Genomic DNA, 24,429 nt, shown 5'->3' with positions numbered 1-24,429 from the left:
CGGGCAGGATATTATAATCAGGGATGCTCAAGAGGGCAGAATTAGAATGCAAATATCTCAGGTTGTGGGGATGAAGGAGATTACAGAGATAGAGAGGGATGAAGCCATAGAGAGATTTGAAAACAAGGATGAGAATTTTGAAATCGAAGCATTGTTTAACCGGCAGCGGCACTTGGGGCAATTTAGGACATGGGCAGCGGAGTTTTGGATCACCTGAAGTTCACTGGTTGACACCGAAACACAGTAAAGATTAATACTAGTTTAGCTTTCCCGTGCGCAGCGAATAAAGTCTGGGAGTATTTTACGTACCCAGCAAACTACAAGTGAGCGCCACTCGATCTGTGCAAGAGTGCTGCAAACTTTTGAATGATGGTGGTGATGCAATGAGAATCATTTGGAAGCAGTTCATTGGGCCTTGGTTAAAGTGACGCAACCTCAATTACGCCGCAGACGTGGATTGGACGATCGTGTGAACTCCCGGAGCGATTCCGTACGATGAGTAAACGTAAAAGAAACAAAAAAAAAATACAAGGGGGGAAAAAAACCCAAGGAGCCGGGGAGATCGGAGGGCGTTTACGAATCAGTGGGGAGGTACGTACAGGTGGCTATTGTCATTTATGTACACATGGTGCGTTCACCGGTTCTGCTGCTTTAGACCGTTGTGTGGTGCGGCGACAATTATCGACCGTCTTTTTTTTTTGTTGTTGCTCCGAGCGAGTTTTAATTTTCTGGTTTTAGTTCAGCTTCCAGCATCCGCAGTGTTTTGCTTTTTGTTTTAATCTTTGGGCGAAGGGAATACTCGCTGCTGTTGGGCGGGGGTGCCGGGCTCGAGCGGCAGAGCGATCTGGAACGTTGTGCCCGCGAGCGCCGGCCGTTAATGGCCGTTACCTCCAGCGCGAGCCGCCTGGTCACGCCCCGCCCCCCGCAGGCTCGCGCTGGGCGCCGCCCGAGGGAAAGTCGTCCTCCTCCCCTGGTCCGAAAATAACCTGGTTTGCGTGGTCCATGGTACCTGCTGTGCTCTACCCCTGCCCGGTTGAGGCACTCTGGCCAATTGATTTGTTCAGTGTATTGAGCGGTCCGGGGGTTGGGGTAGCCTTTCTTCACATTTCCAGCAATCAGGACTGGAAATTCTGCCGTCCCCTTCTCCCATTCCATTCAGAGCTAACATCCCAAAAAGGGACTTCAAGGAATCTGGACCAAAGAATGCCTCCAAATCGGTCCCAGCCGTGTGTGCTGCGCCGTGAATAGTTGCCTGTAATTATTGCGTGCATTGTATACCTACAGTTCATGAATTGAATCCTATGCTTTTAATCTGCACAAATGTAGCTCTGGCTCCTTTTTTATAACTGCACGGCAGCTGCAGCCAACATCTGCATCGTCGCTTCTGGCTAATAATTGTTTAATCCTATAAATATGTTGAACGGTGCCTGCAGTTAATATATAGGATATATTTTAAATTTCTCCTTTTCTTTTACAATGGCTGTGGAATGTACTAGAGTTGGTGGTTTTAAGGATAGGTCAGATAGGTGATTGAAGGAAAAGGGAGACAAAGGCATATGGAAATAAGGCAAACAGATGGGATTAGGATGACTGCTCATAAAGACACATGCAGACTGGTTGGGTTGTAAGGCCTATTTCCTTGTTGTAAGCTGCCATGTGCAAGGTATGATTCTGTGGGTAATGGCAGCGAATGTCCATTCGTGTGTGCAATTTGGCTGCCACTCTGGACCAGAGCCATTCAATACTTTTTTATCACCTGTTTCCTTTTCTCTTACACACCGACCCCCATCAGACCGTTTTTCCCTATTGTCATGCCTCCTTTCATCTCTCCTCTCTCGATACTCTGCCCTCCCAAATCCCTACCCCAGTCCTTCATTATTCTTTGACCATCTTCTTCGCCCCCCCTCGCCGTTCCTGCTGCATCTGCCCACACTCCAATCACCAACCTGGACCTTGCTGATATCACTCTTCACTGCCGTTGCTCTCCTGCAGTAGCTCGTGCTGTACCCTGGACCTTTCAATCATCAGTGAAGTGATGGGAGGAGCCATCAATAGTACCATCAAGCAACACCTATTCATCAATAACCTGCTCACCTAAAATTCAGTTTGTTAAGCTCCATCAAACCCACTTGGCACCCACTTGACTGTGGAGGGATGCGATCGGGGCCCAGGGGAGGCGTGAGTTTGGGGCAGCACGGGCCAGCCCGCACTGCGATGTCCATGCAGCAGAGCAGGTCTCCAGTTGTCTTGGGTAATCCTTGCCACTGGACCAAGACCTAGCTCTGTCAAGCCCGTGTGGTGGCTGGTGTATAATGACCACCACATATTTTTTTTTTAAAAGAAATCCACGCACAGGCATCTTCCACCCTTGATGATGTCGTTCGGTTTCTTCACTCGAAACACCTGTGAACTCATCCTTTTTTTTGGCGTGGAAGCAAGTCATCCTCGTTTCGAGGGACTGCCTGTGATGATGATGACTCTTTGACCTTCGTACTCTCCTGCTGCCGTCCCAGGCTTGACTCCCTCCTGGATAAGCTGACAGCTTGCTCTGCCTCTCTTGGCATCCTTCGAAGGGGCTCATCGAGGCACTTGTCGCTGTCTCCTTATGAGCAGCAAGCCCAATTGTCCCAACCTACTCGCTGACTTTCCTGCCCCAGCGTACCCACTGCGGGTTGATCGTTACAATCTCCTCCCCGTCCAACTCACAACCCCCCCCCCCGGCAGTGCTACCGTCACCAACCCTCTCCGCATCTCCCTGCGGCTTGCGAACAAGGCCCTTCCCATCGTTAAGCTTATCATGGATGATGGCATCGACATCATGGCCCTGACGGAAATCTGGTTAAGGGGCGATGAAGCCTTACCCTCAACTAAAGCCTCCCCGCCTGGCTATACCTTCCACCACTTGCCTGGCTCAAACAGCAGTGGTGGCGGTGTGGCTCTCATCAGCAAATCGCACCTTGGTCTGTCCCCCTACTCCTCTGGCACTTTCTCCTCCTTTTGAGCATCTCGCCCTATTCCACCTCTTACCTCATTTAAAATTCTCATTCTCTGCCGCCCACCCAAGTACCATAAACATTTTATTACTGATATTTCTTCTACTTTGCTCCTTCATCCTCTGCACCGAACGACTTCTCATCCTCAGTGATTTCAACCTCCATCTCAATTCATCATGTTCTCCTGAGTTTACAAGCCTCCTATCCTCCCTTAATCTTTCACTCCATGTAAACTCCCCAACCCATATTCACGGCCAGCCCCTTGACCTTGCCATCTCTCGTGGCCTCACTACTCCATCGTGTCAATCGCAGATAAGGCCATCTCTGACCACTTCCTCGTATTGCTCTCCACCCACATCTCCCTTCCACCTCTTTTTTTTTTTTCCCCCACCCCCCCCTGCCCTTTGTCAGCCACTGGAAAAAAAAAAACTCCTGACTCTTAGAATTGCACTTATGACTCCCAACTGTCCAGTCTTTGGCACCTCATTCATTATGACATTTCTGCAGCTACTGATCTGCTCAATCACACCCTCATCACTACCTTTGATCCCCTAGTCCCTGTTAAAACAATTACTCTCACTGAAGCCATTCCCCCCCCCCGGTACAGCCCACATAAAGCACTATCGGGTCCTGCTCTCGCCTGCCAAAATTACTCACTATTCCAGAATCATTCTGGAATGTAACGATAAACTCCGGCTTCTATTCTCCACTGCTAACCATCTTTTTAAACCCCTCTCCCCAGTCTCCACCCTCATTTCCAAGAATAAGTGTGAGGAGCTCTTGGACTTCTTTGTCTTTAAGATTGAGACCATCTGTTTGACTGCTTCTGCCTCTTCCCTACTGGGCCAAGCTTCCTCCAAGGATCCCGCCTCTGCCCTAACCCTGACCTCTCGACTTTCTCCAGTTTCTCTGCGATCTCCCCTCATGACCTTTCCAAGTTCATGCTTTCCATGAGACCCACTTCCTGCTCCCTTGGCCCTATTCCCACCAAATTGCTGACTACCCAACTTCCTTTTCTAGCTCACATTGTTAACGGTTCTTTCTCCTCGAGTACTGTCCCCCTCTCCCTTTTAAATCTGCCGTCATCACCCTTCCTCAAAAAAAAACCCTTGACCCCTCTGTCCTTGCAAACTACTGCCCCGTCTCAAACCTCCCTTTCTTCAAAGTCCTTCAATGTGTTTTAGCCTTCCAAATCCATGCTCATCTTTTCCGCAATTCCATGTCTGAGTCCCTCCAATCCAGTTTTCGCGCTTGCCACAGTACCGAAATGGCTCTCATCAAAATCACAAATGACATCCTTTGTGACTGTGACAAAGGCAAACTATCCCTCCTCATTCTTCTGGACTTGTCTGCAGCCTTTGGCACAGTTGACCACTCTATCCTTCTCCAACTCCTCTCCACTGTCGTCCAGCTGGGTTGGACTCCACCTGCCTGGTTCCATTCTTGCCTATCTAATCGCAGCCAGAAATTCATCTGCAATGGCTACTCTTTCCCACCCCCACACTGTTACCACTGGTGTCCTCAAGGATCTATCCTTGGCCCCTTCCTATTTCTCATCTATATGTTGCCCCTTGCGGCATCATCCAAAAACACAGCGTCAGTTTCCACATGTCCGCTGATGACACCGAGCTTTACCTCAATATCACGTCTCTCGACCCTTCCACGGTCTCTAATTTGTCAGACTGCTTGTCTGGCATGCAGTTCTGGATGAGCAGAAACTTGCTCCAATTGAATATTACGAAGACCAAAGCCATTGTTTTCATTCCCTGCCACAAACTCAGTTTCCTAGCCACTTACTTCTGTCTGATGCTGAACCAGACTGTTTGCAACCTTGGTGTCATATTCGACCCTTAAATTAGCTTTCGACCACACATCAGCAGCATAACTAAGACCGATTATTTCCACTTCCATAGCATCGCCCATCTCCACCCTTGCTTCAGTTCATCTGCCGTTGAAGCCTTCATCCATGCCTTTGTTATCTTTAGACTTGACTAGTCCAACGCACCCCTGGCTGGCCTCCCACATTCTACCCGACGTAAACTAGAAGTGATCCAAAACTTGCCTGCGCGTGTCCAAACTCGCACCAAGTCCCGCTCGCCCATCATCCCTGTGCTCGCTGACATTGGCTACCGGTTAAGCAAATTCTCATCCTTATTTTCAAATCACTACATGGCCTCGCCCCTCCCTATCTCTGTAATCTCCTCCAGCCCACAACCTGCCGAGATGTTGGCACTCCTCTAACTCTGTCCTTTTGAGCATCCCTGATTTATAATCGCTCAACTATTGGTGACTGTGCCTCCTTTTGCCTAGGCCCTAAGCTCTAGCTCCTTTTAAGACGCTCCTTAAAACCTACCTCTTTGACCCAGCTTTTGGTCATCTGTCCTAATTTTTCCTTGTGTGGCTTGGTGTCAAATTTTTGTCTTGTACTCCTGTTAAGTGCCTTGGGACATTGTACTACATTAAAGGTGCTATATAAATACAAGTTGTTGTTGCAGTTCCATGCACTGGTTAAGGGATTGCAATCAAGAGTGTGTAGCTTGGCTCTCCCTCCCATTTCCTTCCTTGCCTTTGTCACCCATGGGTGCAGATGTCCATTGTGATGGCCTGGGCTGACATCAGCTAACTCCATATAGCTCAGCAATTGAACCTGTAGCATCAGATTATATATCTTGTTTTGTACCACTGAAAAGAGTGGGTCTTCTGCCAAGAATTAAAGTGACTTGTCTGAGGAACAGTTACATTTTATGCTCTGTTTTAGGGTTACATTGAGACTAAAATGTAATCTTCCTCTTCAGATTTGTGTTTCTTTTGTGGATAGTATGCAACTGGAATTTTCAATGCATGTTATTAATAATCTGGGGTGACATTTATGTGTCATCGATTGCAAACTGTTTAAAATATATGGATCTGAGTATATTTTTAAAGGTTGCTTTTTTTTAAAAACACGAATGAGTGCCAGTTGGCAGATGTGGACTATAGATTTGTCAAGGGGAAATAATTGAGATCCTCCTTTCCTCTCCTGTTTCCTCATGATGTATTTTAATATCTGGAACAGGCTTTTAGTCTGGTGTTCATCAATTCAGTTATTACCACTTTCATAAGAGGACATTTGCAAATTATACCATCTTCAACCCTGGCAATCGGAGGCTTTTCTTGTCTTGAGTATTGTGGCATATAAATTGTGATGCATAAAATTCTCAACACTACAGTCCCATCTTTTGAGAAAGCCTTTGTGAGGGGCCAAAGCCAATGATAGGAGAGTAAATGAGAATTCAAAGTGGTGACTAGGTGATACCGTGGTTTGAAAAGTATGTAGATTGTGGGAGGAATGAAAGTGATAGAGTTCTATGGTATTTAGGTCCTGGGGAATAAAATCTTAGGATGTGGTGCAATGTGTCTTGATTTCGTCACTAAGTGGAGTATGTAGGATGTTGTATTTTGAGCTTGGGAAGAATAACGTAGCTAAGTTCTGTGTAAGCTCTGCATAAACTCCTCCATGAGAGATTTTGTACTTTTGAAGTTTTCAGCCTACTTGCCATCTCAGGTGGTCTTTATTTTTTCAATTGTTGTCCCTTCTTCTCAAAGTACATTTTCAGTTTGTATTCAAAATTGTACAAAATCGCCATTTCTTTGTACAGTTCAATTAAATAAATCTGGAATAAAAATAAATCTCGAATAAAAAGGTGAAACTACCAGATTGTCATAAAAACCCATCTGGTTCACTAATGTCCTTTTCGGAAAGGAAATCTGCCACCCTTACTTTTTCTGGCCTATATGTGACTCCAGACCCACACCAAGGTGGTTGACTCTTAACTGTCCTCTGAAATGGCCTAGCAAGCCATTTGCTTGTATTGATGAAGGAGGCTCACCACCACTTTCTCGAGGGCAATTGGGGATGGGACATAAATGTTGGCTTTACCGGTGACATCCACATCCTGTGAATGAATTTTTAAAATTGTTAAATGGCCAACTTCCCGATCACTGAAAGAATGAAGCATGCAAGCTAACCAAGGACTTTAAGCTTCAGCTTCTACTCCCAAGGTTAAGGACATCTCCTCAGGGCTGGAGAGGAACTTGGAATGGGAGGGGGAAGATCCAGTTGTCACAGTCCACATGGGTACCAATGACATTGATAGGACAAAGAAAGAGGTTCTGCTGAGGGAGTATGAGCAGCTAGGGACGAAATTAAAAAGCAGAACCACAAAGGTAATAATCTTTGGATTACTACCTGAGCCACGAGCAAATTTACATAGGGTAAATTAAGATCAGTGAGTTAAATACGTGGCTCAAAGACTGGTGTGGGAGAAATGGGTTTTGGTTTGTGGACACTGGCACCAGTACTGGGGTAAGAGGGGCTGTTCCGTTCAGACGGGCACCACTTGGACTGTGTTGGGACTAGTGTCCTGGCAGATCAAATAACTAGGGCTGTAGAGGGGGCTTTAAAATAATTAGTGGGGGGGGAGGATTCAGGTGAGTGAAAATTTAAAAAGTCAAAGAATAAGGAGAAGGCAATCGATCAGGGTAGTATTGGGGGGAAATGAAAACCAGAGCGTGACAGGGAGGGACAGAATGTATAAACATAACGGTGAATCAGAAAGTGGGGTCAAAGCAGGGAAAATTGTTTTTAAAAAAAAAAACTAATTTAAAAGCTCTTTTTTTTTCGTTGCCAATCTTTCCAATTCTTTGTCAAATCACAAACGCCAGAGGTCACCTTGCACACATCAAGGATCACTCTGCGCCAATGCTCTTAGCCAAAAGGCCTAGAGCCACTGCACCGTTCCTAGAAGTACTGCAATACCAGGTTCGTGCCATGGAGGTGGATGGGTCAGGCCCCCCACACCCCTCCGTGGAGGTGGATGGGTCAAGCCACCCCACCCACCTTCTGTTTCCAAAAAGTATAGGAGAATCACCTTCCTGATCCAGGGAGAACCACGTTGGGGTCATGGTTACTCCCCTGTCAGGTCAGTTACGCATGATCTTAGCCAAAAGGCCGAGAAGCTAATTTAAAAGCTCTTTATCTGAATGCACGTAGCATTCGTAACAAAGTAGATGAGTTGACGGCACAAATAGATACAAATGGGTATGATCTGATAGCCATTACAGAGACGTGGTTGCAAAGTGACCTGGACTGGGAACTAAATATTCAGGCGTATTTGACAATTCGGAAGGACGGATAGGAAGTAAAAGGAGGTGGGGTAGAACTGTTAATAAAGGATATGCGTTAGTGAGAAACGATATTGGCTCAGAAGATCAAGGTTTTGAATCAGTTTGGTTGGAGATAAGGAATAATAAGGGGGAAAAGTTGCTGGTGAGTGTGGTCTATTGACCCCCTAACAGTAGCTACACTGTTGGACGGAGTATAAATCAAGAAATAATGGAGTCTTGTAAAAAAGAACAGCAATAATCATGGGCGATTTTAACCTTCATATTGATTGGACAAAGCAAATTGGCCAGGATAGCCTTGAGGAAGAGTTCATAGTGTATCCAGGAAAATTTCCTTGAGCAGTATGTTGCAGAACCAACCAGGGAGCAGGCTATCTTAGATCTGGTATTGTGTAATGAGGCAGGATTAATAAATGATCTGAGTAAAGGATCCTCTAGGAACGAGTGACCATAACATGGTTGAATTTCAAATTCAGTTGGAGGACAAGAAAGTTGGATCTCAAACCAGCGTACTAAGCTTAAATAAAGGAGACTACAAAGGTATGAGGGCAGAGTTGGCTAAAGTGGACTGGGAAAATCGATTAAAGTATGGGATGGTTGATGAGTAGTGGCAGACATTTAAGGAGATATTTCATAACTCGCAACAAAAATATAGCCCACTGAGAAGGTAAGACTAAGAGAAGGGATAACCATCTGTGGCTAACTAGGGAAATAAGGGATGGTGTCTAATTGAAAACCAGGGCATACAATGTGGCCAAGACTAGTGGGAGGCCAGAGGATTGGGAAACTTTTAAAAGCCAACAAAGAGTGACTAAAAAAAAATGATAGAGGGAAGATAGATTATGAAAGTAAACTAGCACACAATATAAAAAGAGATAGCAAGAGTTTCTACAGATACATAAAAAGGAAAAGAGTGACTAAAGTAAATGTTGGTCCCCCAGAGGATGAGACTGGGGAATTAATAATGAAGAACAGGGATATGGCAGAGACTTTGAACAAATGTTTTGTATTGGTCTTCACGGTAGAAGACACTCAAAACATCCCAATAGTGAATAATTAAGGGGCTATCGGGAAGGAGTAACTTAATACAATCACTATCACTAATGAAGTAGTACACGGTAAAATAATGGGACTAAAGGCAGACAAGTCTCCTGGACCTGATGGCTTACATCCTAGGGTCTTAAAATAAGTGGTTGCAGAGATAGTGGATGCATTGGTTCCCTGGTTTCTGGGGCAGTTCCATGGATTGGAAAACTGTAAATGTAACTCCCTGATTTAAAAAAAAAAAAAGATGCAGACAAAAAGCAGGAAACTATAGACCAGTTAGCCTAACAACTGTCTATGGGAAAATACTGGAGTCTATTATTAAGGAAGCAGTAGCGGGACATTTGGAAAATCATAATTCAATTAAGCAGAGTCAGCATAGTTTTATGAAAGGGAAATCATGTTTGACAAATTTGCTGGACAAATTTACTTGGCAGCAGCAGCACTGGGTGATGTGTAATGAGAAGGGACTAATTAGCAATTTTGTTGTGCGAGGCCTCTTGGGGAAGAGTGACCATAATATGGTAGAATTCTTTATTAATATGGAGAGTGACACAGTTAATTCAGAAACTCAGGTCCTGAACTTAAGGAAAGGTAACTTCGACGGTATGAGGCGTGAATTGGCTAGAATAGACTGGCAAATGATACTTAAAGGGTTGACGGTGGATAAGCAATGGCAAACATTTAAAGATCACATGGATGAACTTCAGCAATTGTACATCCCTGTCTAGAGTCAAAATAAAACGGGGAAGGTGGTTCAACCATGGCTAACAAGGGAAATTAAGGATAGTGTTTAAAGCCAAGGAAGAGGCATATAATTTGGCTAGAAAAAGCAACAAACCTGAGGACTGGGAGAAATTTAGAATTCAACAGAGGAGGACCAAGGGTTTAAACATAAAAACTGACTGCAAAAGTTTCTATAAATATGTGAAGAGAAAAAGATTAGTGAAGACAAATGTAGGTCCCTTGCAGTCTGATTCAGGTGAAGTTATAATGGGGAACAAAGAAATGGCAGACCAATAGAACCGAAGTATTTGTTCAGTCTTCACGAAGAAAGACACAAATAACCATCCGATTGTACTAACGGACAGTAGGTCTAGTGAGAAGGAGGAACTGAATGATATCCTTATTCGGCGGGAAATTGTGTGCGGGAAATTGATGGGATTGAAGGCCGATAAATCCCCGGGGCCTGATAGTCTGCATCCCAGAGTACTTAAGGAAGTGGCCCTAAAAATAGTGGATGCATTGGTGATCATTTTCCAACAGTCTATTGACTCTGGATCTGTTCCTATGGACTGGAGGGTAGCTAATGTAACACTTTTTTAAAAAAAAAGGAGGGAGAGAGAAAATGGGTAATTATAGACCGGTTAGCCTGACATCAGTAGTGGGGAAAATGTTGGAATCAATCATTTAAGGATGAAATATCAGCGCATTTGGAAAGCAGTGACTGGATTGGACCAAGTCAGAATGGACTTATGAAAGGGAAATCATGCTTGACGAATCTTCTGGAATTTTTTGAGGATTTAACTAGCAGAGTGGACAAGGGAGAACCAGTGGATGTGGTGTATTTGGACTTTCAAAAGGCTTTTGTCAAGGTCCCGCACAAGAGATTGGTGTGCAAAATCAAAGCGCACGGTATTGGGGGTAATGTACTGATGTGGATAGAGAACTGGTTGTCAGACAGGAAGCAGAGAATCTGGATGAACGGGTCAAAGAAACATAGAAAATAGGTGCAGGAGTCGGCCATAAGGCTCTTCGAGCCTGCACCGCCATTCAATAAGTTCATGGCTGAACATGCAACTTCAGTACCCCATTCCTGCTTTCTCACCATACCTCTTGATCCCCCGAGTAGTAAGGACTTCATCTAACTCCTTTTTGAATATATTTAGTGAATTGGCCTCAACAACTTTCTGTGTTAGAGAATTCCACAGGTTCACCACTCTCTGGGTGAAGAAGTTTCTCCTCATCTCGGACGTAAATGACTTACCCCTTATCCTTAGACTGTGACCCCTGGTTCTGGACTTCCCCAACATTGGGAACATTCTTCCTGCATCTAACCTGTCTAAACCCGTCAGAATTTTAAACATTTCTATGAGATCCCCTCTCATTCTTCTGAACTCCAGTGAATACAAGCCCAGTTGATCCAGTCTTTCTTGATATGTCAGTCCTGCCATCCCAGGAATCAGTCTGGTGAAACTTCGCTGCACTCCCTCAATAGCAAGAATGTCCTTCCTCAAGTTTGGAGACCAAAACTGTACACAATACTCCAGGTGTGGCCTCACCAAGGCCCTGTACAACTGTAGTAACACCTCCCTGCCCCAGTACTCAAATCCCCTTGCTATGAAGGCCAACATGCCATTTGCTTTCTTAACCGCCTGCTGTACCTGCATGCCAACCTTCAATGACTGATGTACCATGACACCCAGGTCTCGTTGCACCTCCCCTTTTCCTAATCTGTCACCATTCAGATAATAGTCTGTCTCTCTGTTTTAAAGAGGATAACCTCACATTTATCCACATTATACTTCATCTGCCATGAAGGTCCTTTTCAGAATGGCAGGCAATGACTAGTGGAGTGCCGCAGGGCTCAGTGCTGGGACCCCAGTTCTTTACAATATACATTAACAATTTAGATGAAGGAATTGAGTGTAATATCTCCAAGTTTGTGGATAACATTAAACTGGGTGGCAGTGTGAGCTGTGAGGAGGAAGCTAAGAGGCTGTAGGGTAACTTGGACAAGTTAGGTGAGTGGGCAGATGCAGTATAATGTGGATAATTGTGAAGTTATCCATTTTGGAGGCAAAAACACGAAGGCAGAATATTATCTGGATGGCGGCAGATCAGGAAAAGGGGAGGCGCAACGAGACCTCGGTGTCATGGTTCATCAGTCACTGAAAGTGGGCATGCAGGTACAGCAGGCGGTGAAGAAGGCAAATGGTATGTTGGCCTTCATAGCGAGGGGATTTGAGTATAGGAGCAGGGAGGTCTTACTGCAGTTGTACAAGGCCTTCGTTGAGGCCTCGCCTGGAATATTGTGTTCAGTTTTTGCCTCCTAATCTGAGGAAGGACATTCTTGCTATTGAAGGAGTGCAGCGAAGGTTCACCAGACTGATTCCAGTGATGGCTGGACTGTCATATGAGGAGAGACTGGATCAACTGGGCCTTTATTCACTGGAGTTTAGAAGGATGAGAGGGGATCTCATAGAAACGTATAAGATTCTGACGGGACTGGACAGGTTAGATGTGGGAAGAATGTTTCCGATGTTGGGGAAGTCCAGAACCAGGGGACATAGTCTTAGGATAAGGGGTAGGCCATTTCGGACTGAGATGAGGAGAAACTTCTTCACTCAGAGTTGTTAACCGATGGAATTCCGTGTGGTAGAGAGTTGTTGATGCCAGTTCATTGGATATATTCAAGAGGGAGTTGGATATGGCCCTTACGGCTAAGGGGATCAAGGGGTATGGAGAGAAAGCAGGAAACGGCTACTGAAGGAATGATCAGCCATGATCTTATTGAATGGTGGTGCAGGCTCGAAGGGCAGAATGGCCTACTCCACCTATTTTCTATGTTTCTATGGAGTTCTTTGAGGATGCAAGGAGCAGGGTGGATAAGGGGGAACTAGTGAATGTGGTGTATTTGGATTTCCAGGAGGCATTCGATAAGGTGCCTCATAAAAGGTTACTGCACAAGATAAAGGTTCACAGGATTGAGAGTGATATATTAGCATGGATGGAGGATTGGCAGATGGATTACATTGTGGGAAAATGTGAGGATGAAGAATCGAGTGTAATGTAGCCAAGTTTGCTGATGATACAAAGATGGATGGGAAAGCATATTGTGAGGAGAACATGAAAAATCTGTAAAGGGATATAGACAGGCTAAGCGAGTGGCCAAAAATTTGGCGGATGGAGTATAATGTGGGAAATTGTGAAGTTATCCACTTTGGCAGAAAAAATAGAAAAGCAAATTATAATTTTAAATGGAGAAAAATTGCAAAGTGCTGCAGTACAGAGGGACCCGGAAGTCCTTGTGCATGAAACACATTCGTGAGAATGCAGGTACAACAATAATCAGGAAGGCAAATGATATGTTGTCCTTTATTGCAAAGGAGCATAAGAGTACAAAAGCAGAGAATTCCTGCTACAACTGTACAGGGTATTGGTGAGGCCACACCTGGAGTACTGTGTACAGTTTTGGTTTCCCTATTTAAGGAAGGATATACTTGCATTGGAGGCTATTCAGAGAAGGTCACTAGGTTGATTCCGGAGATGAGGGGGTTGACTTATGAAGGTAGGTTAGGCCTATACTCATTGGAGTTCAGAAGAATGAGAGGTGATTTTATCACAACATATATAGATTGGCTAATGATACTTAAGGGGTTGACTGTGGATGGGCAATGGCAGACATTTAGAGAACGCATGGATGAATTACAACAATTGTACATTCCTGTCTGGCGTAAAAATAAAAAAGGGAAGGTGGCTCAACCGTGGCTATCTAGGGAAATCAGGGATAGTATTAAAGCCAAGGAAGTGGCATACAAATTGGCCAGAAATAGCAGCGAACCTGGGGACTGGGAGAAATTTAGAACTCAGCAGAGGAGGACAAAGGGTTTGATTAGGGTAGGGAAAATGGAGTACGAGAAGAAGCTTGCAGGGAACATTAAGGCGGATTGCAAAAGTTTCTATAGGTATGTAAAGAGAAAGAGGTTAGTAAAGACAAACGTAGGTCCCCTGCAGTCAGAATCAGGGGAAGTCATAACGGGGAACAAAGAAATGGCAGACCAATTGAACAAGTACTTTGGTTCAGTATTCACTAAGGAGGACACAAACAACCTTCCGGATATAAAAGTGGTCAGAGGGTCTATTAAGGAGGAGGAACTGAGGGAAATCTTTATTAGTCGGGAAATTGTGTTGGGGAAATTGACGGGATTGAAGGCCGATAAATCCCCAGGGCCTGATGGACTGCATCCCAGAGTACTTAAGGAGGTGGCCTTGGAAATAGCGGATGCATTGACAGTCATTTTCCAACATTCCATTGACTCTGGATCAGTTCCTATCGAGTGGAGGGTAGCCAATGTAACCCCACTTTTTAAAAAAGGAGGGAGAGAGAAAGCAGGGAATTATAGACCGGTCAGCCTGACCTCAGTAGTGGGTAAAATGATGGAATCAATTATTAAGGATGTCATAGCAGCGCATTTGGAAAATGGTGACATGATAGGTCCAAGTCAGCATGGATTTGTAAAAGGGAGATCATGCTTGACAAATCTTCTGGAATTTTTTGAGGATGTTTCCAATAAAGTGGACAAAGGAGTACCAGTTGATGTGGTATATTTGGACTTTCAGAAGGCTTTCGACAAGGTCCCACACAGGAGATTAATGTGCAAAGTTAAAGCACATGGGATTGGGGGTAGTGTGCTGACGTGGATTGAGAACTGGTTGTCAGACAGGAAGCAAAGAGTAGGAGTAAATGGGTACTTTTCGGAATGGCAGGCAGTGACTAGTGGGGTACCACAGGGTTCTGTGCTGGGGCCCCAGCTGTTTACATTATACATTAATGATTTAGACGAAGGGATTAAATGTAGTATCTCCAAATTTGCGGATGACACTAAGTTGGGTGGCAGTGTGAGCTGCGAGGAGGATGCTATGAGGCTACAGAGTGACTTGGATAGGTTAGGTGAGTGGGCAAATGCGTGGCAGATGAAGTATAATGTGGATAAATGTGAGGTTATCCACTTTGGTGGTAAAAACAGAGAGACAGACTATTATCTGAATGGTGACAGATTAGGAAAAGGGAAGGTGCAACGAGACCTGGGTGTCATGGTACATCAGTCATTGAAGGTTGGCATGCAGGTACAGCAGGCGGTTAAGAAAGCAAATGGCATGTTGGCCTTCATAGCGAGGGGATTTGAGTACAGGGGCAGGGAGGTGTTGCTACAGTTGTACAGGGCCTTGGTGAGGCCACACCTGGAGTATTGTGTACAGTTTTGGTCTCCTAACTTGAGGAAGGACATACTTGCTGTTGAGGGAGTGCAGCGAAGATTCACCAGACTGATTCCCGGGATGGTGGGACTGACCTATCAAGAAAGACTGAATCAACTGGGCTTGTATTCACTGGAGTTCAGAAGAGTGAGAGGGGACCTCATAGAAACGTTTAAAATTCTGACGGGTTTGGACAGGTTGGATGCAGGAAGAATGTTCCCAATGTTGGGGAAGTCCAGAACCAGGGGTCACAGTCTAAGGATAAGGGGTAAGCCATTTAGGACCGAGATAAGGAGAAACTTCTTCACCCAGAGAGTGGTGAACCTGTGGAATTCTCTACCACAGGAAGTAGTTGAGGCCAATTCACTAAATATATTCAAAAGGGAGTTAGATGAAGTCCTTACTACTCGGGGGATCAAGGGGTATGGCGTGAAAGCAGGAAGTGGGTACTGAAGTTTCATGTTCAGCCATGGACTCGTTGAATGGCGGTGCAGGCTAGAAGGGCTGAATGGCCTGCTCCTGCACCTATTTTCTATGTTTCTATGTTTCTATAATGAGGGGGCTTGACAAGGTGGATGCAGAGAAAATATTTCCACTCGCAGGGGAAACTAAAACTAGGGGACATAGACTCAGAATAAGGGGCCGCCCATTTAAAATTGAGATGAGGAGGAATTTCTTCTCCTGAGGGTTGTAAATCTGTGGGATTCTCTGCCCCAGAGAACTGTGGAGGCTGGGTCATTGAATATATTTAAGACGGAGATACACAGATTTTTGAGCGATCAGGGAATAAAGGGTTATGGGGAGTGGGCAGGCAAGTGGAGCTGAGTCCATGATCAGATCAGCCATGATCTTATTAAATGGCAGAGCAGGCTTGAGGGGCCAAATGGCCTACTCCTAGTTATGTTATGTTCTTCTGTTTGAGTGCGCACTGGTTTTGTCTTCCATCACCTAGATCACTTTGATAACCTCTTTTGTTTTATTTCTCACCTGAATCCTTTTCAATTGGATTTCCACCTTGCCCACAGCATTGAGACTGCCCTCGTCCTTGCTGCCAACAACATCCTTTTGAGACGGTGCATTATTCCTCATCTATAGCATCTTTGTGACCTTTGCTATGGCTAATCGGGTGTACCATTTTGCCATCACCTTCTACTTCACAACTGCTATTGTGCTATCCAACTGTTTATCTGATGCCAAGTGATGGATGAGCCAGAACCTTGTAGAAATCTATTCTGTTTATAAGGTGTTTGCTGCAGACATGTGCAAGACCTTTAATTATGCAGATGAATATGCATTTGATATTTGCATAATTACTACTTGGGATTGTCGTGGTCATCTGTTGTCTTGTGTGTTGCAGAAGTGGTTGAGAATTCTGACGAAATGTTAACTCTGTTTCCAGATGCTTTCTGGTCAGATTATTTGCAGCATTTTTTTCAATTTCAGATTGTGTGTGTATGTGTGTGTGTGTGTGTGTGTGTGTGTGTGTGTGACAGCCTGCAATTGAAAGCCCATACTTTTTCATTCACTGAAGTCTATAGCCTTGTGTGTCATTTAAGTAGAGAGTTGTGTGGAGTATTTTTGAGCATGATGGCTGTCAATATTAAGGTTAGAATAAATTCAAAGTAATAGAAACCTAATGAACTACAAAACCAGTTGATTACTAGTGTTTGCCATTATTCAAATAGCTGTAAAATGATTTTTAAATACTTTTCATACACAATAGATAACAAAACTCTGTTGTTTAAATGAAACTAACCACAATGACAGCTGATGTCTAACTTAATGACCAATTCACAAGTGAGGTTTTGTAACATCAACTCGGTTTTTCCCACTGAATACAAAGTTAAATATCAACCAAGGTTCCTGTTCCATGTAACAATGCTGGAAAATGCGCATGTGGCCAGAGGTCTTGGACATTTAGTGTATTCGAGAGGTCAAGAACGTCCATTGTTGTTTTAGATGTCGGACCTCCAATTAGTTGTTCATGGGAGTAGTTTCAAGAAATGGCAGCCTCCTGTTTGGTGTAGCACTAATCTTTGCAGACAAGAAGATGCCAAATTGATTTTGCTGCTCCTAGTCAGGGTATTAGTGCCTGTAGTTGCAATTGATGCCTCTGCCCCAGGACTGGTGGAGTGGGGGAAGCAGCCAAGATTTCCATTCGAGTTCACTATCCTGTGATCCCTGCTGGGAAGTGTTTTGAGAACGGGATTCATTGTTAAGCACTTTTAAGATGTGATGAGCTGCAACAATAAATGGTGAGTATGAAGAAGAATCTCACTCAGCTGTAATGCCATCAAGAATGAAACAGCTTGCCAAAACTTGTTGTCTAGGCTTGTGCATAAAAGACCACTTAGGAAGGTTGCAGAATCTGTGAAACTGTATCCCATGATTGCAGATAATAGCAAACTGTGAGGAGACAGCTTAGGGGCTTACAAAATGAGTTAGATTAACATGTAAGTGAGCAGAACAGTGGTAAATGAAACTAAATAGAGACAAGTTTACGTATTACATATAGGAAGAAAACTGAGCGACCGACAAACTTCATGAATAATGCTGAAATGAGAATGAAGTCTAAAGTCTTGGGTATTCGTATACTCGGTACTTAATGTGTCAAATCACTGCTGAGCAGCAATCAGCAAATCAAATAGAATGATGATCTATGGTCAAAGCCAAGTACAACCAAAATAAATAGAAACTGTTTCCAGTTGCAGAAGGGTCTGTAACTCGATTTAAGGTAATTGGCAAAAGTAAACTGAGGGGAATTCCTTTTACACACCGAGTTATGATGATCTGAAATGCACTGCCTGAAAGGGTGGTGGGAGCAGATGTATTAATAACTTGCAAAAGGGAATTGAATAAGTGCTTGGAGGTGGAAAATTTTGTAGGGCAGGAGAATGGGAGTAATTGGATAGCTCTTTCAAAAAGCCGTCACAGGCACGATGGGCCGAATGATCTCCTTCTTCTGTGGTGTCTCATTCGATGAAGATGTGCATCAGATGAACTTGTGTGCGTAAACTGTCATCATCATAGGCAGTCCCTCGGAATCGAGCAAGACTTGTTTCCACTCTTTAAAATGAGTCGTTAGGTGGATGAACAGTCCCTGGCACAAGTGGGACAGATAGCCGTTGAGGAAAGGGGTGGGTGCGACAGGTTTGCCCCATGCTCTTTCTGCTGCCTGCGCTTGATTTCTGCATGCTCTCGGCAATGAGACTCGAGGGTGTTCAGCGCCCTCTCGGATGCACTTCCTCCACTTAGTGCTCTGATTGAATCACACTTTAAATACTGTCAAGTTCTGGTTATTGGGACATATGGCTAACATTGAAGCCCTAGATTTAGAAAAGACTGGCCCCTAGCATTAAAGGATGGCATTCTGAAGGTAGAGCAGCTAATTTTGGCCTTGAAATTAGGTAGAGAGGAGACCATGTAGAGTTCTGTTGTTGTTCATCATCATCATAGGCAGTCACTCAAATCGAGGATGACTTGCTTCCACATCAAAAAGTTCACCGGTGTTTCAATGAAAGATCTAAAATTCCAGGTCCCGAACGAAATCTTGAAGGGTGGAAGATGCCTGTGCGTGGATTTTTTTAACTTGTGGTGGCCAGTGCACACCAGCCACAGGGGGGTGCAATCTCTTTCTTTGTGGGCCGCATAAGTGGAGGCTCAGGAGCCACACCCAAAGTTTAAATCAATGCTTCAATAAGTTTGTAAATATCTTAAATTTGCTGATGCTGACCGTTCTTGTTTTTTTGATTTAGGATTAATAATGCTACGCGTCTTTTCATAGAAAACATAGAAACATAGAAAATAGGTGCAGGAGTAGGCCATTCGGCCCTTCTAGCCTGCACCGCCATTCAATGAGTTCATGGCTGAACATTCAACTTCAGTACCCCATTCCTGCTTTCTCGCCATACCCCTTGATCCCCCTAGTAGTAAGGACCTCATCTAACTCCTTTTTGAATATATTTAGTGAATTGGCCTCAACAACTTTCTGTGGTAGAGAATTCCACAGGTTCACCACTCTCTGGGTGAAGAAGTTCCTTTGCATCTCGGTCCTAAATGGCTTACCCCTTATCCTTAGACTGTGACCCCTGGTTCTGGACTTCCCCAACATTGGGAACATTCTTCCTGCATCTAACCTATCTAACCCCGTCAGAATTTTAAATCTTTCTATGTGGTCCCCTCTCATTCTTCTGAACTCCAGTGAATACAAGCCCAGTTGATCCAGTCTTTCTTGATAGGTCAGTCCCGCCATCCCGGGAATCAGTCTGGTGAACCTTCGCTGCACTCCCTCAATAGCAAGAATGTCCTTCCTCAAGTTAGGAGACCAAAACTGTACACAATACTCCAGGTGTGGCCTCACCAATGCCCTGTACAACTGTAGCAACACCTCCCTGCCCCTGTACTCAAATCTCCTTGCTATGAAGGCCAACATGCCATTTGCTTTCTTAACCGCCTGCTGCACCTGCATGCCAACCTTCAATGACTGATGTACCATGACACCCAGGTCTCTTTGCACCTCCCCTTTTCCTAATCTGTCACCATTCAGATAATAGTCTGTCTCTCTGTTTTTACCACCAAAGTGGATAACCTCACATTTATCCACATTATACTTCATCTGCCATGCATTTGCCCACTCACCTAACCTATCCAAGTCGCTCTGCAACCTCACAGCATCCTCCTCGCAGCTCACACTGCCACCCAACTTAGTGTCATCTGCAAATTTGGAGATACTACATTTAATCCCCTCATCTAAATCATTAATGTACAGTGTAAACAGCTGGGGCCCCAGCACAGAACCTTGCAGTACCCCACTAGTCACTGCCTGCCATTCTGAAAAGTACCCATTTACTCCTACTCTTTGCTTCCTGTCTGACAACCAGTTCTCAATCCATGTCAGTACACTACCCCCAATCCCATGTGCTCTAACTTTGCACATCAATCTCTTGTGTGGGACCTTGTCGAACGCCTTCTGAAAGTCCAAATATACCACATCAACTGGTTCTCCCTTGTCCACTCTACTGGAAACATCCTCAAAAAAATTCCAGAAGATTTGTCAAGCATGATTTCCCTTTCACAAATCCATGCTGACTTGGACCTATCATGTCACCTCTTTCCAAATGCACTGCTATGACATCCTTAATAATTGATTCCATCATTTTACCCACTACCGATGTCCGGCTGACCGGTCTATAATTCCCTGTTTTCTCTCTCCCTCCTTTTTTAAAAAGTGGGGTTACATTGGCTACCCTCCACTCTTTCGGAACTGATCCAGAGTCAATGGAATGTTGGAAAATGACTGTCAATGCATCCACTATTTCCAAGGCCACCTCCTTAAGTACTCTGGGATGCAGTCCATCAGGCCCTGGGGATTTATCGGCCTTCAATCCCATCAATTTCCCCAACACAATTTCCCGGCTAATAAGGATTTCCCTCAGTTCCTCCTCCTTACTAGACCCCCCGACCCCTTTTATAACCGGAAGGTTGTTTGTGTCCTCCTTCGTGAATACCGAACCAAAGTACTTGTTCAATTGGTCCGCCATTTCTTTGTTCCCCGTTATGACTTCCCCTGATTCTGACTGCAGGGGACCTACGTTTGTCTTTACTAACCTTTTTCTCTTTACATATCTATAGAAACTTTTGCAATCCGTCTTAATGTTCCCTGCAAGCTTCTTCTCATACTCCATTTTCCCTGCCCTAATCAAACCCTTTGTCCTCCTCTGCTGAGTTCTAAATTTCTCCCAGTCCCCGGGTTCGCTGCTATTTCTGGCCAATTTGTATGCCACTTCCTTGGCTTTAATACTATCCCTGATTTCCCTTGATAGCCACGGTTGAGCCACCTTCCCTTTTTTATTTGTATGCCAGACAGGAATGTACAATTGTTGTAGTTCATCCATGCGGTCTCTAAATGTCTGCGATTGCCCATCCACAGTCAACCCCTTAAGTATCATTCGCCAATCCATCCCAGCCAATTCACGCCTCATACCTTCAAAGTTAGCCTTCTTTAAGTTCTGGACCATGGTCTCTGAATTAACTGTTTCATTCTCCATCCCATTGCAGAATTCCACCATATTATGGTCACTCTTCCCCAAGGGGCCTCGCACAACGAGATTGCTAATTAATCCTCTCTCATTACATAACACCCAGTCTAAGATGACCTCCCCCCTAGTTGGTTCCTCGACATATTGGTCTAAAAAACCATCCCTTATGCACTCCAGGAAATCCTCCTCCACCGTATTGCTTCCAGTTTGGTTAGCCCAATCTATGTGCATATTAAAGTCGCCCATTATAACTGCTGCACCTTTATTGCACGCACCCCTAATTTCCTGTTTGATGCCCTCCCCAACATCACTACTACTGTTTGGAGGTCTGTACACAACTCCCACTAACGTTTTTTGCCCTTTGGTGTTCTGCAGCTCTACCCATATAGATTCCACATCATCCAAGCTAATGTCCTTCCTAACTATTGCCTTAATCTCCTCCTTAACCAGCAATGCTACCCCACCTCCTTTTCCTTTTATTCTATCCTTCCTGAATGTTGAATACCCCTGGATGTTGAGTTCCCAGCCCTGATCATCCTGGAGCCACGTCTCCGTAATCCCAATCACATCATATTTGTTAACATCTATTTGCACAGTTAATTCATCCACCTTATTGCGGATACTCCTTGCATTAAGACACAAAGCCTTTAGGCTTGTTTTTTTAACACCCTCTGTCCTTTTAGAATTTTGCTGTACAATGGCCCTTTTTGTTCTTTGCCTTGGGTTTCTCTGCCCTCCACTTTTCCTCATCTTTCTGTCTTTTGCTTTTGCCTCCTTTTTGTTTCCCTCTGTCTCCCTGCATTGGTTCCCATCCCCCTGCCATATTAGTTTAACTCCTCCCCAACAGCACTAGCAAACACTCCCCCGAGGACATTGGTTCCGATTCTGCCCAGGTGCAGACCGTCCGGATTGTACTGGTCCCACCTCCCCCAGAACCGGTTCCAATGCCCCAGGAATTTGAATCCCTCCCTGCTGCACCATTGCTCAAGCCACTTATTCATCTGAGCTATCCTGCGATTCCTACTCTGACTAGCACGTGGCACTGGTAGCAATCCCAATATTACTACTTTTGAGGTCCTACTTTTTAATTTAGCTCCTAGCTCCTTAAATTCATTTCGTAGGACCTCATCCCTTTTTTTACCTATGTCGTTGGTACCAACGTGCACCACGACAACTGGCTGTTCTCCCTCCCTTTTTAGAATGTCCTGCACCCGCTCCGAGACATCCTTGACCCTTGCACCAGGGAGGCAACATACCATCCTGGAGCCTCGGTTGCGGCCGCAGAAACGCCTATCTATTCCCCTTACAATTGAATCCCCTATCACTATCACTCGCCCACTCTTTTTCCTGCCCTCCTGTGCAACAGAGCCAGCCACGGTGCCATGAACTTGGCTGCTGCTGCCCTCTCCTGATGAGTCATCCCCCTCACCAGCACTCAAAGCAATGTATCTGTTTTGCAGTGGGATGACCACAGGGGACCCCTGCACTACCTTCCTTGCACTACTCTTCCTGCTGGTCTTCCATTCCCTCGCTGGCTGTGAACCCTTTTCCTGCGGTAAGACCAACTCGCTCCACGTGCTACTCACGTCATTCTCAGCATCGTGGATGCTCCAGAGTGAATCCACCCTCAGCTCCAACTCCGCCATGCGGACCGTCAGGAGCCGGAGGTGGATACACTTCCCGCACATGTAGTCGTCAGGGACACTGGTGTTGTCCCCTAGTTCCCACATGGTACAGGAGGAGCATATCACGTGACCGAACTGTCCTGCCATGACTTAACCCTTAGATACGCTTAAATTGGCGACAACAATGTTAAAAGTTACTGAGTAATAAAGAAAAAGAAAAACTACTCACCAATCAGCAGCCAATCGCTTACCACGTTGGCTGTGACGTCACCTTTTGATTTCTTTCTACTTCTTTTTTGCCTTTTTTTTCCATCCTTCCAGACCCACAAAATTTAGAGGATAAGTCAGCCATATCAGCTCAAACAGGATTGAGTTTTTTTTTATTCGTTCCTGGGATGTGGGCGTTCCTGGTGAGGCCTGCATTTATTGCCCTCAAAGGTGGTGGTGAGTTGCCTTCTTGAACCACTGCAGTTCGTATGGTGAAGGTACTTCTACAGTGCTGTTAGGAAGAGTGTTCCAGGATTTTGACCCAGCAATGTGTGTAACTTGGAGTGGAGCTTGCAGGTAATAGTGTTCCCAGGTGCCTGCTGCCCTTGTCCTTCTAGGTGGTAGAGGTCACGGGTTTGGGAGGTGCTGTCGATGAAGCCTTGGCGAGTTGCTTCCATGCATTTTGTCGTTGCCTTGGCTTCGAGTGCTAAATTTCCACAAATAGGCCTCACTTGTCAAGGTTTTAAGAAATGGATTGTCGGGGCTCTGAGGCCTTATCTGGCCCTATGGCCACCGGTTGAACATTCCTGCAGTAAATGGTTTAGACAAGATACAGTCAGAACACTATTTCAAGCTAAACTGTGGCAGTAGGACAAAAGGGCACGTTTAAACAAGCAAATTTATCACTTTTTGTTCAAAGAGTAATGAACACATGGAATCGATATCCAGATAGATTAATGGAGGCAAAATCACTTTCAATCATTCTTCGGGATGTGAACATTGCTGGCAAAGCTGGCATTTATTGCCCAACCCTGGTAGCCTTTGAGAAAGTGGTCATGCTGCCACCTTGAAACACAGAAGTCTGTGTGCTGAAGGTGCTACCACAATGCTGTTGGGGCACTCTAGAATTTTGACTCTGCAACCATGAAGGAATGACAATGCATGTTCAAGTCAGGGTGGTATGTGGCTTGGGTGCGGGCAACTTGAAGTTGATGGTGTTCGTATACTCCCGCTGCTCTTTGTCCTTCGGGTGGTGGAGATTGGCAGTTTGAGAGGTGCTGCCTAAGAAGCTTTGGCGAGTTGCTGCATGCATCCTGTACACACTGTGGCCACGGAATGCCAGTGGTGGAGGGAGTGGATGTTTAATTTTGTGAATGGAGTGCCGAGCAAGCGGACTACCAAGTCCTGGATGGTGTCAAGCTTCTTGAATATTATCGCAGCTGCACCCATCAAGGCAAGTGGAGAGTATTCCATCACACTCCTGATTTGCTTTGTAGGTGACGGAGAGGTTTACGGGAGGTGGGCCACCCACCACAGAATAGCCAGCCTTTAACCTGCTCAGATAAGCATGGCATTTATGTGACTCGTCCAGTTCAGCTT

At 45.0% G+C, this 24,429-nt stretch overlaps 2 protein-coding genes and 1 non-coding gene across 4 annotated transcripts in view; 2 read left to right on the top strand and 1 right to left on the bottom strand.

Annotated features, from left to right (window-relative positions):
• The first annotated feature begins 480 nt into the window (after positions 1-480).
• Positions 481-24,429, top strand: part of rpl38 (ribosomal protein L38) — an 86,401-nt gene continuing 62,452 nt past the window's right edge. The window contains exon 1 of the mRNA XM_070857689.1: positions 481-591. Coding sequence (XP_070713790.1) covers positions 496-591 — 96 coding nt within the window. The 5' untranslated portion in view covers positions 481-495. The remainder of the gene's footprint in view (positions 592-24,429) is intronic.
• Positions 516-24,429, top strand: part of cdc42ep4b (CDC42 effector protein (Rho GTPase binding) 4b) — a 46,477-nt gene continuing 22,563 nt past the window's right edge. For both annotated transcript variants that reach the window (XM_070857688.1, XM_070857684.1), the window contains exon 1: positions 516-591. The gene's annotated coding sequence lies outside the window, so the exon portion shown is untranslated. The remainder of the gene's footprint in view (positions 592-24,429) is intronic.
• Positions 7,805-7,995, bottom strand: LOC139227335 (U2 spliceosomal RNA). The gene has a single exon (XR_011587426.1). It is a non-coding gene; the product is annotated as a U2 spliceosomal RNA (small nuclear RNA).

This window comes from Pristiophorus japonicus, chromosome 16 (genome assembly GCF_044704955.1).
Source record: "Pristiophorus japonicus isolate sPriJap1 chromosome 16, sPriJap1.hap1, whole genome shotgun sequence".
Lineage (NCBI taxonomy): Eukaryota > Metazoa > Chordata > Chondrichthyes > Pristiophoridae > Pristiophorus > Pristiophorus japonicus.
Note: the sequence above shows the minus strand (reverse complement) of the source record. Positions and strands in the feature narration are given on the sequence as shown.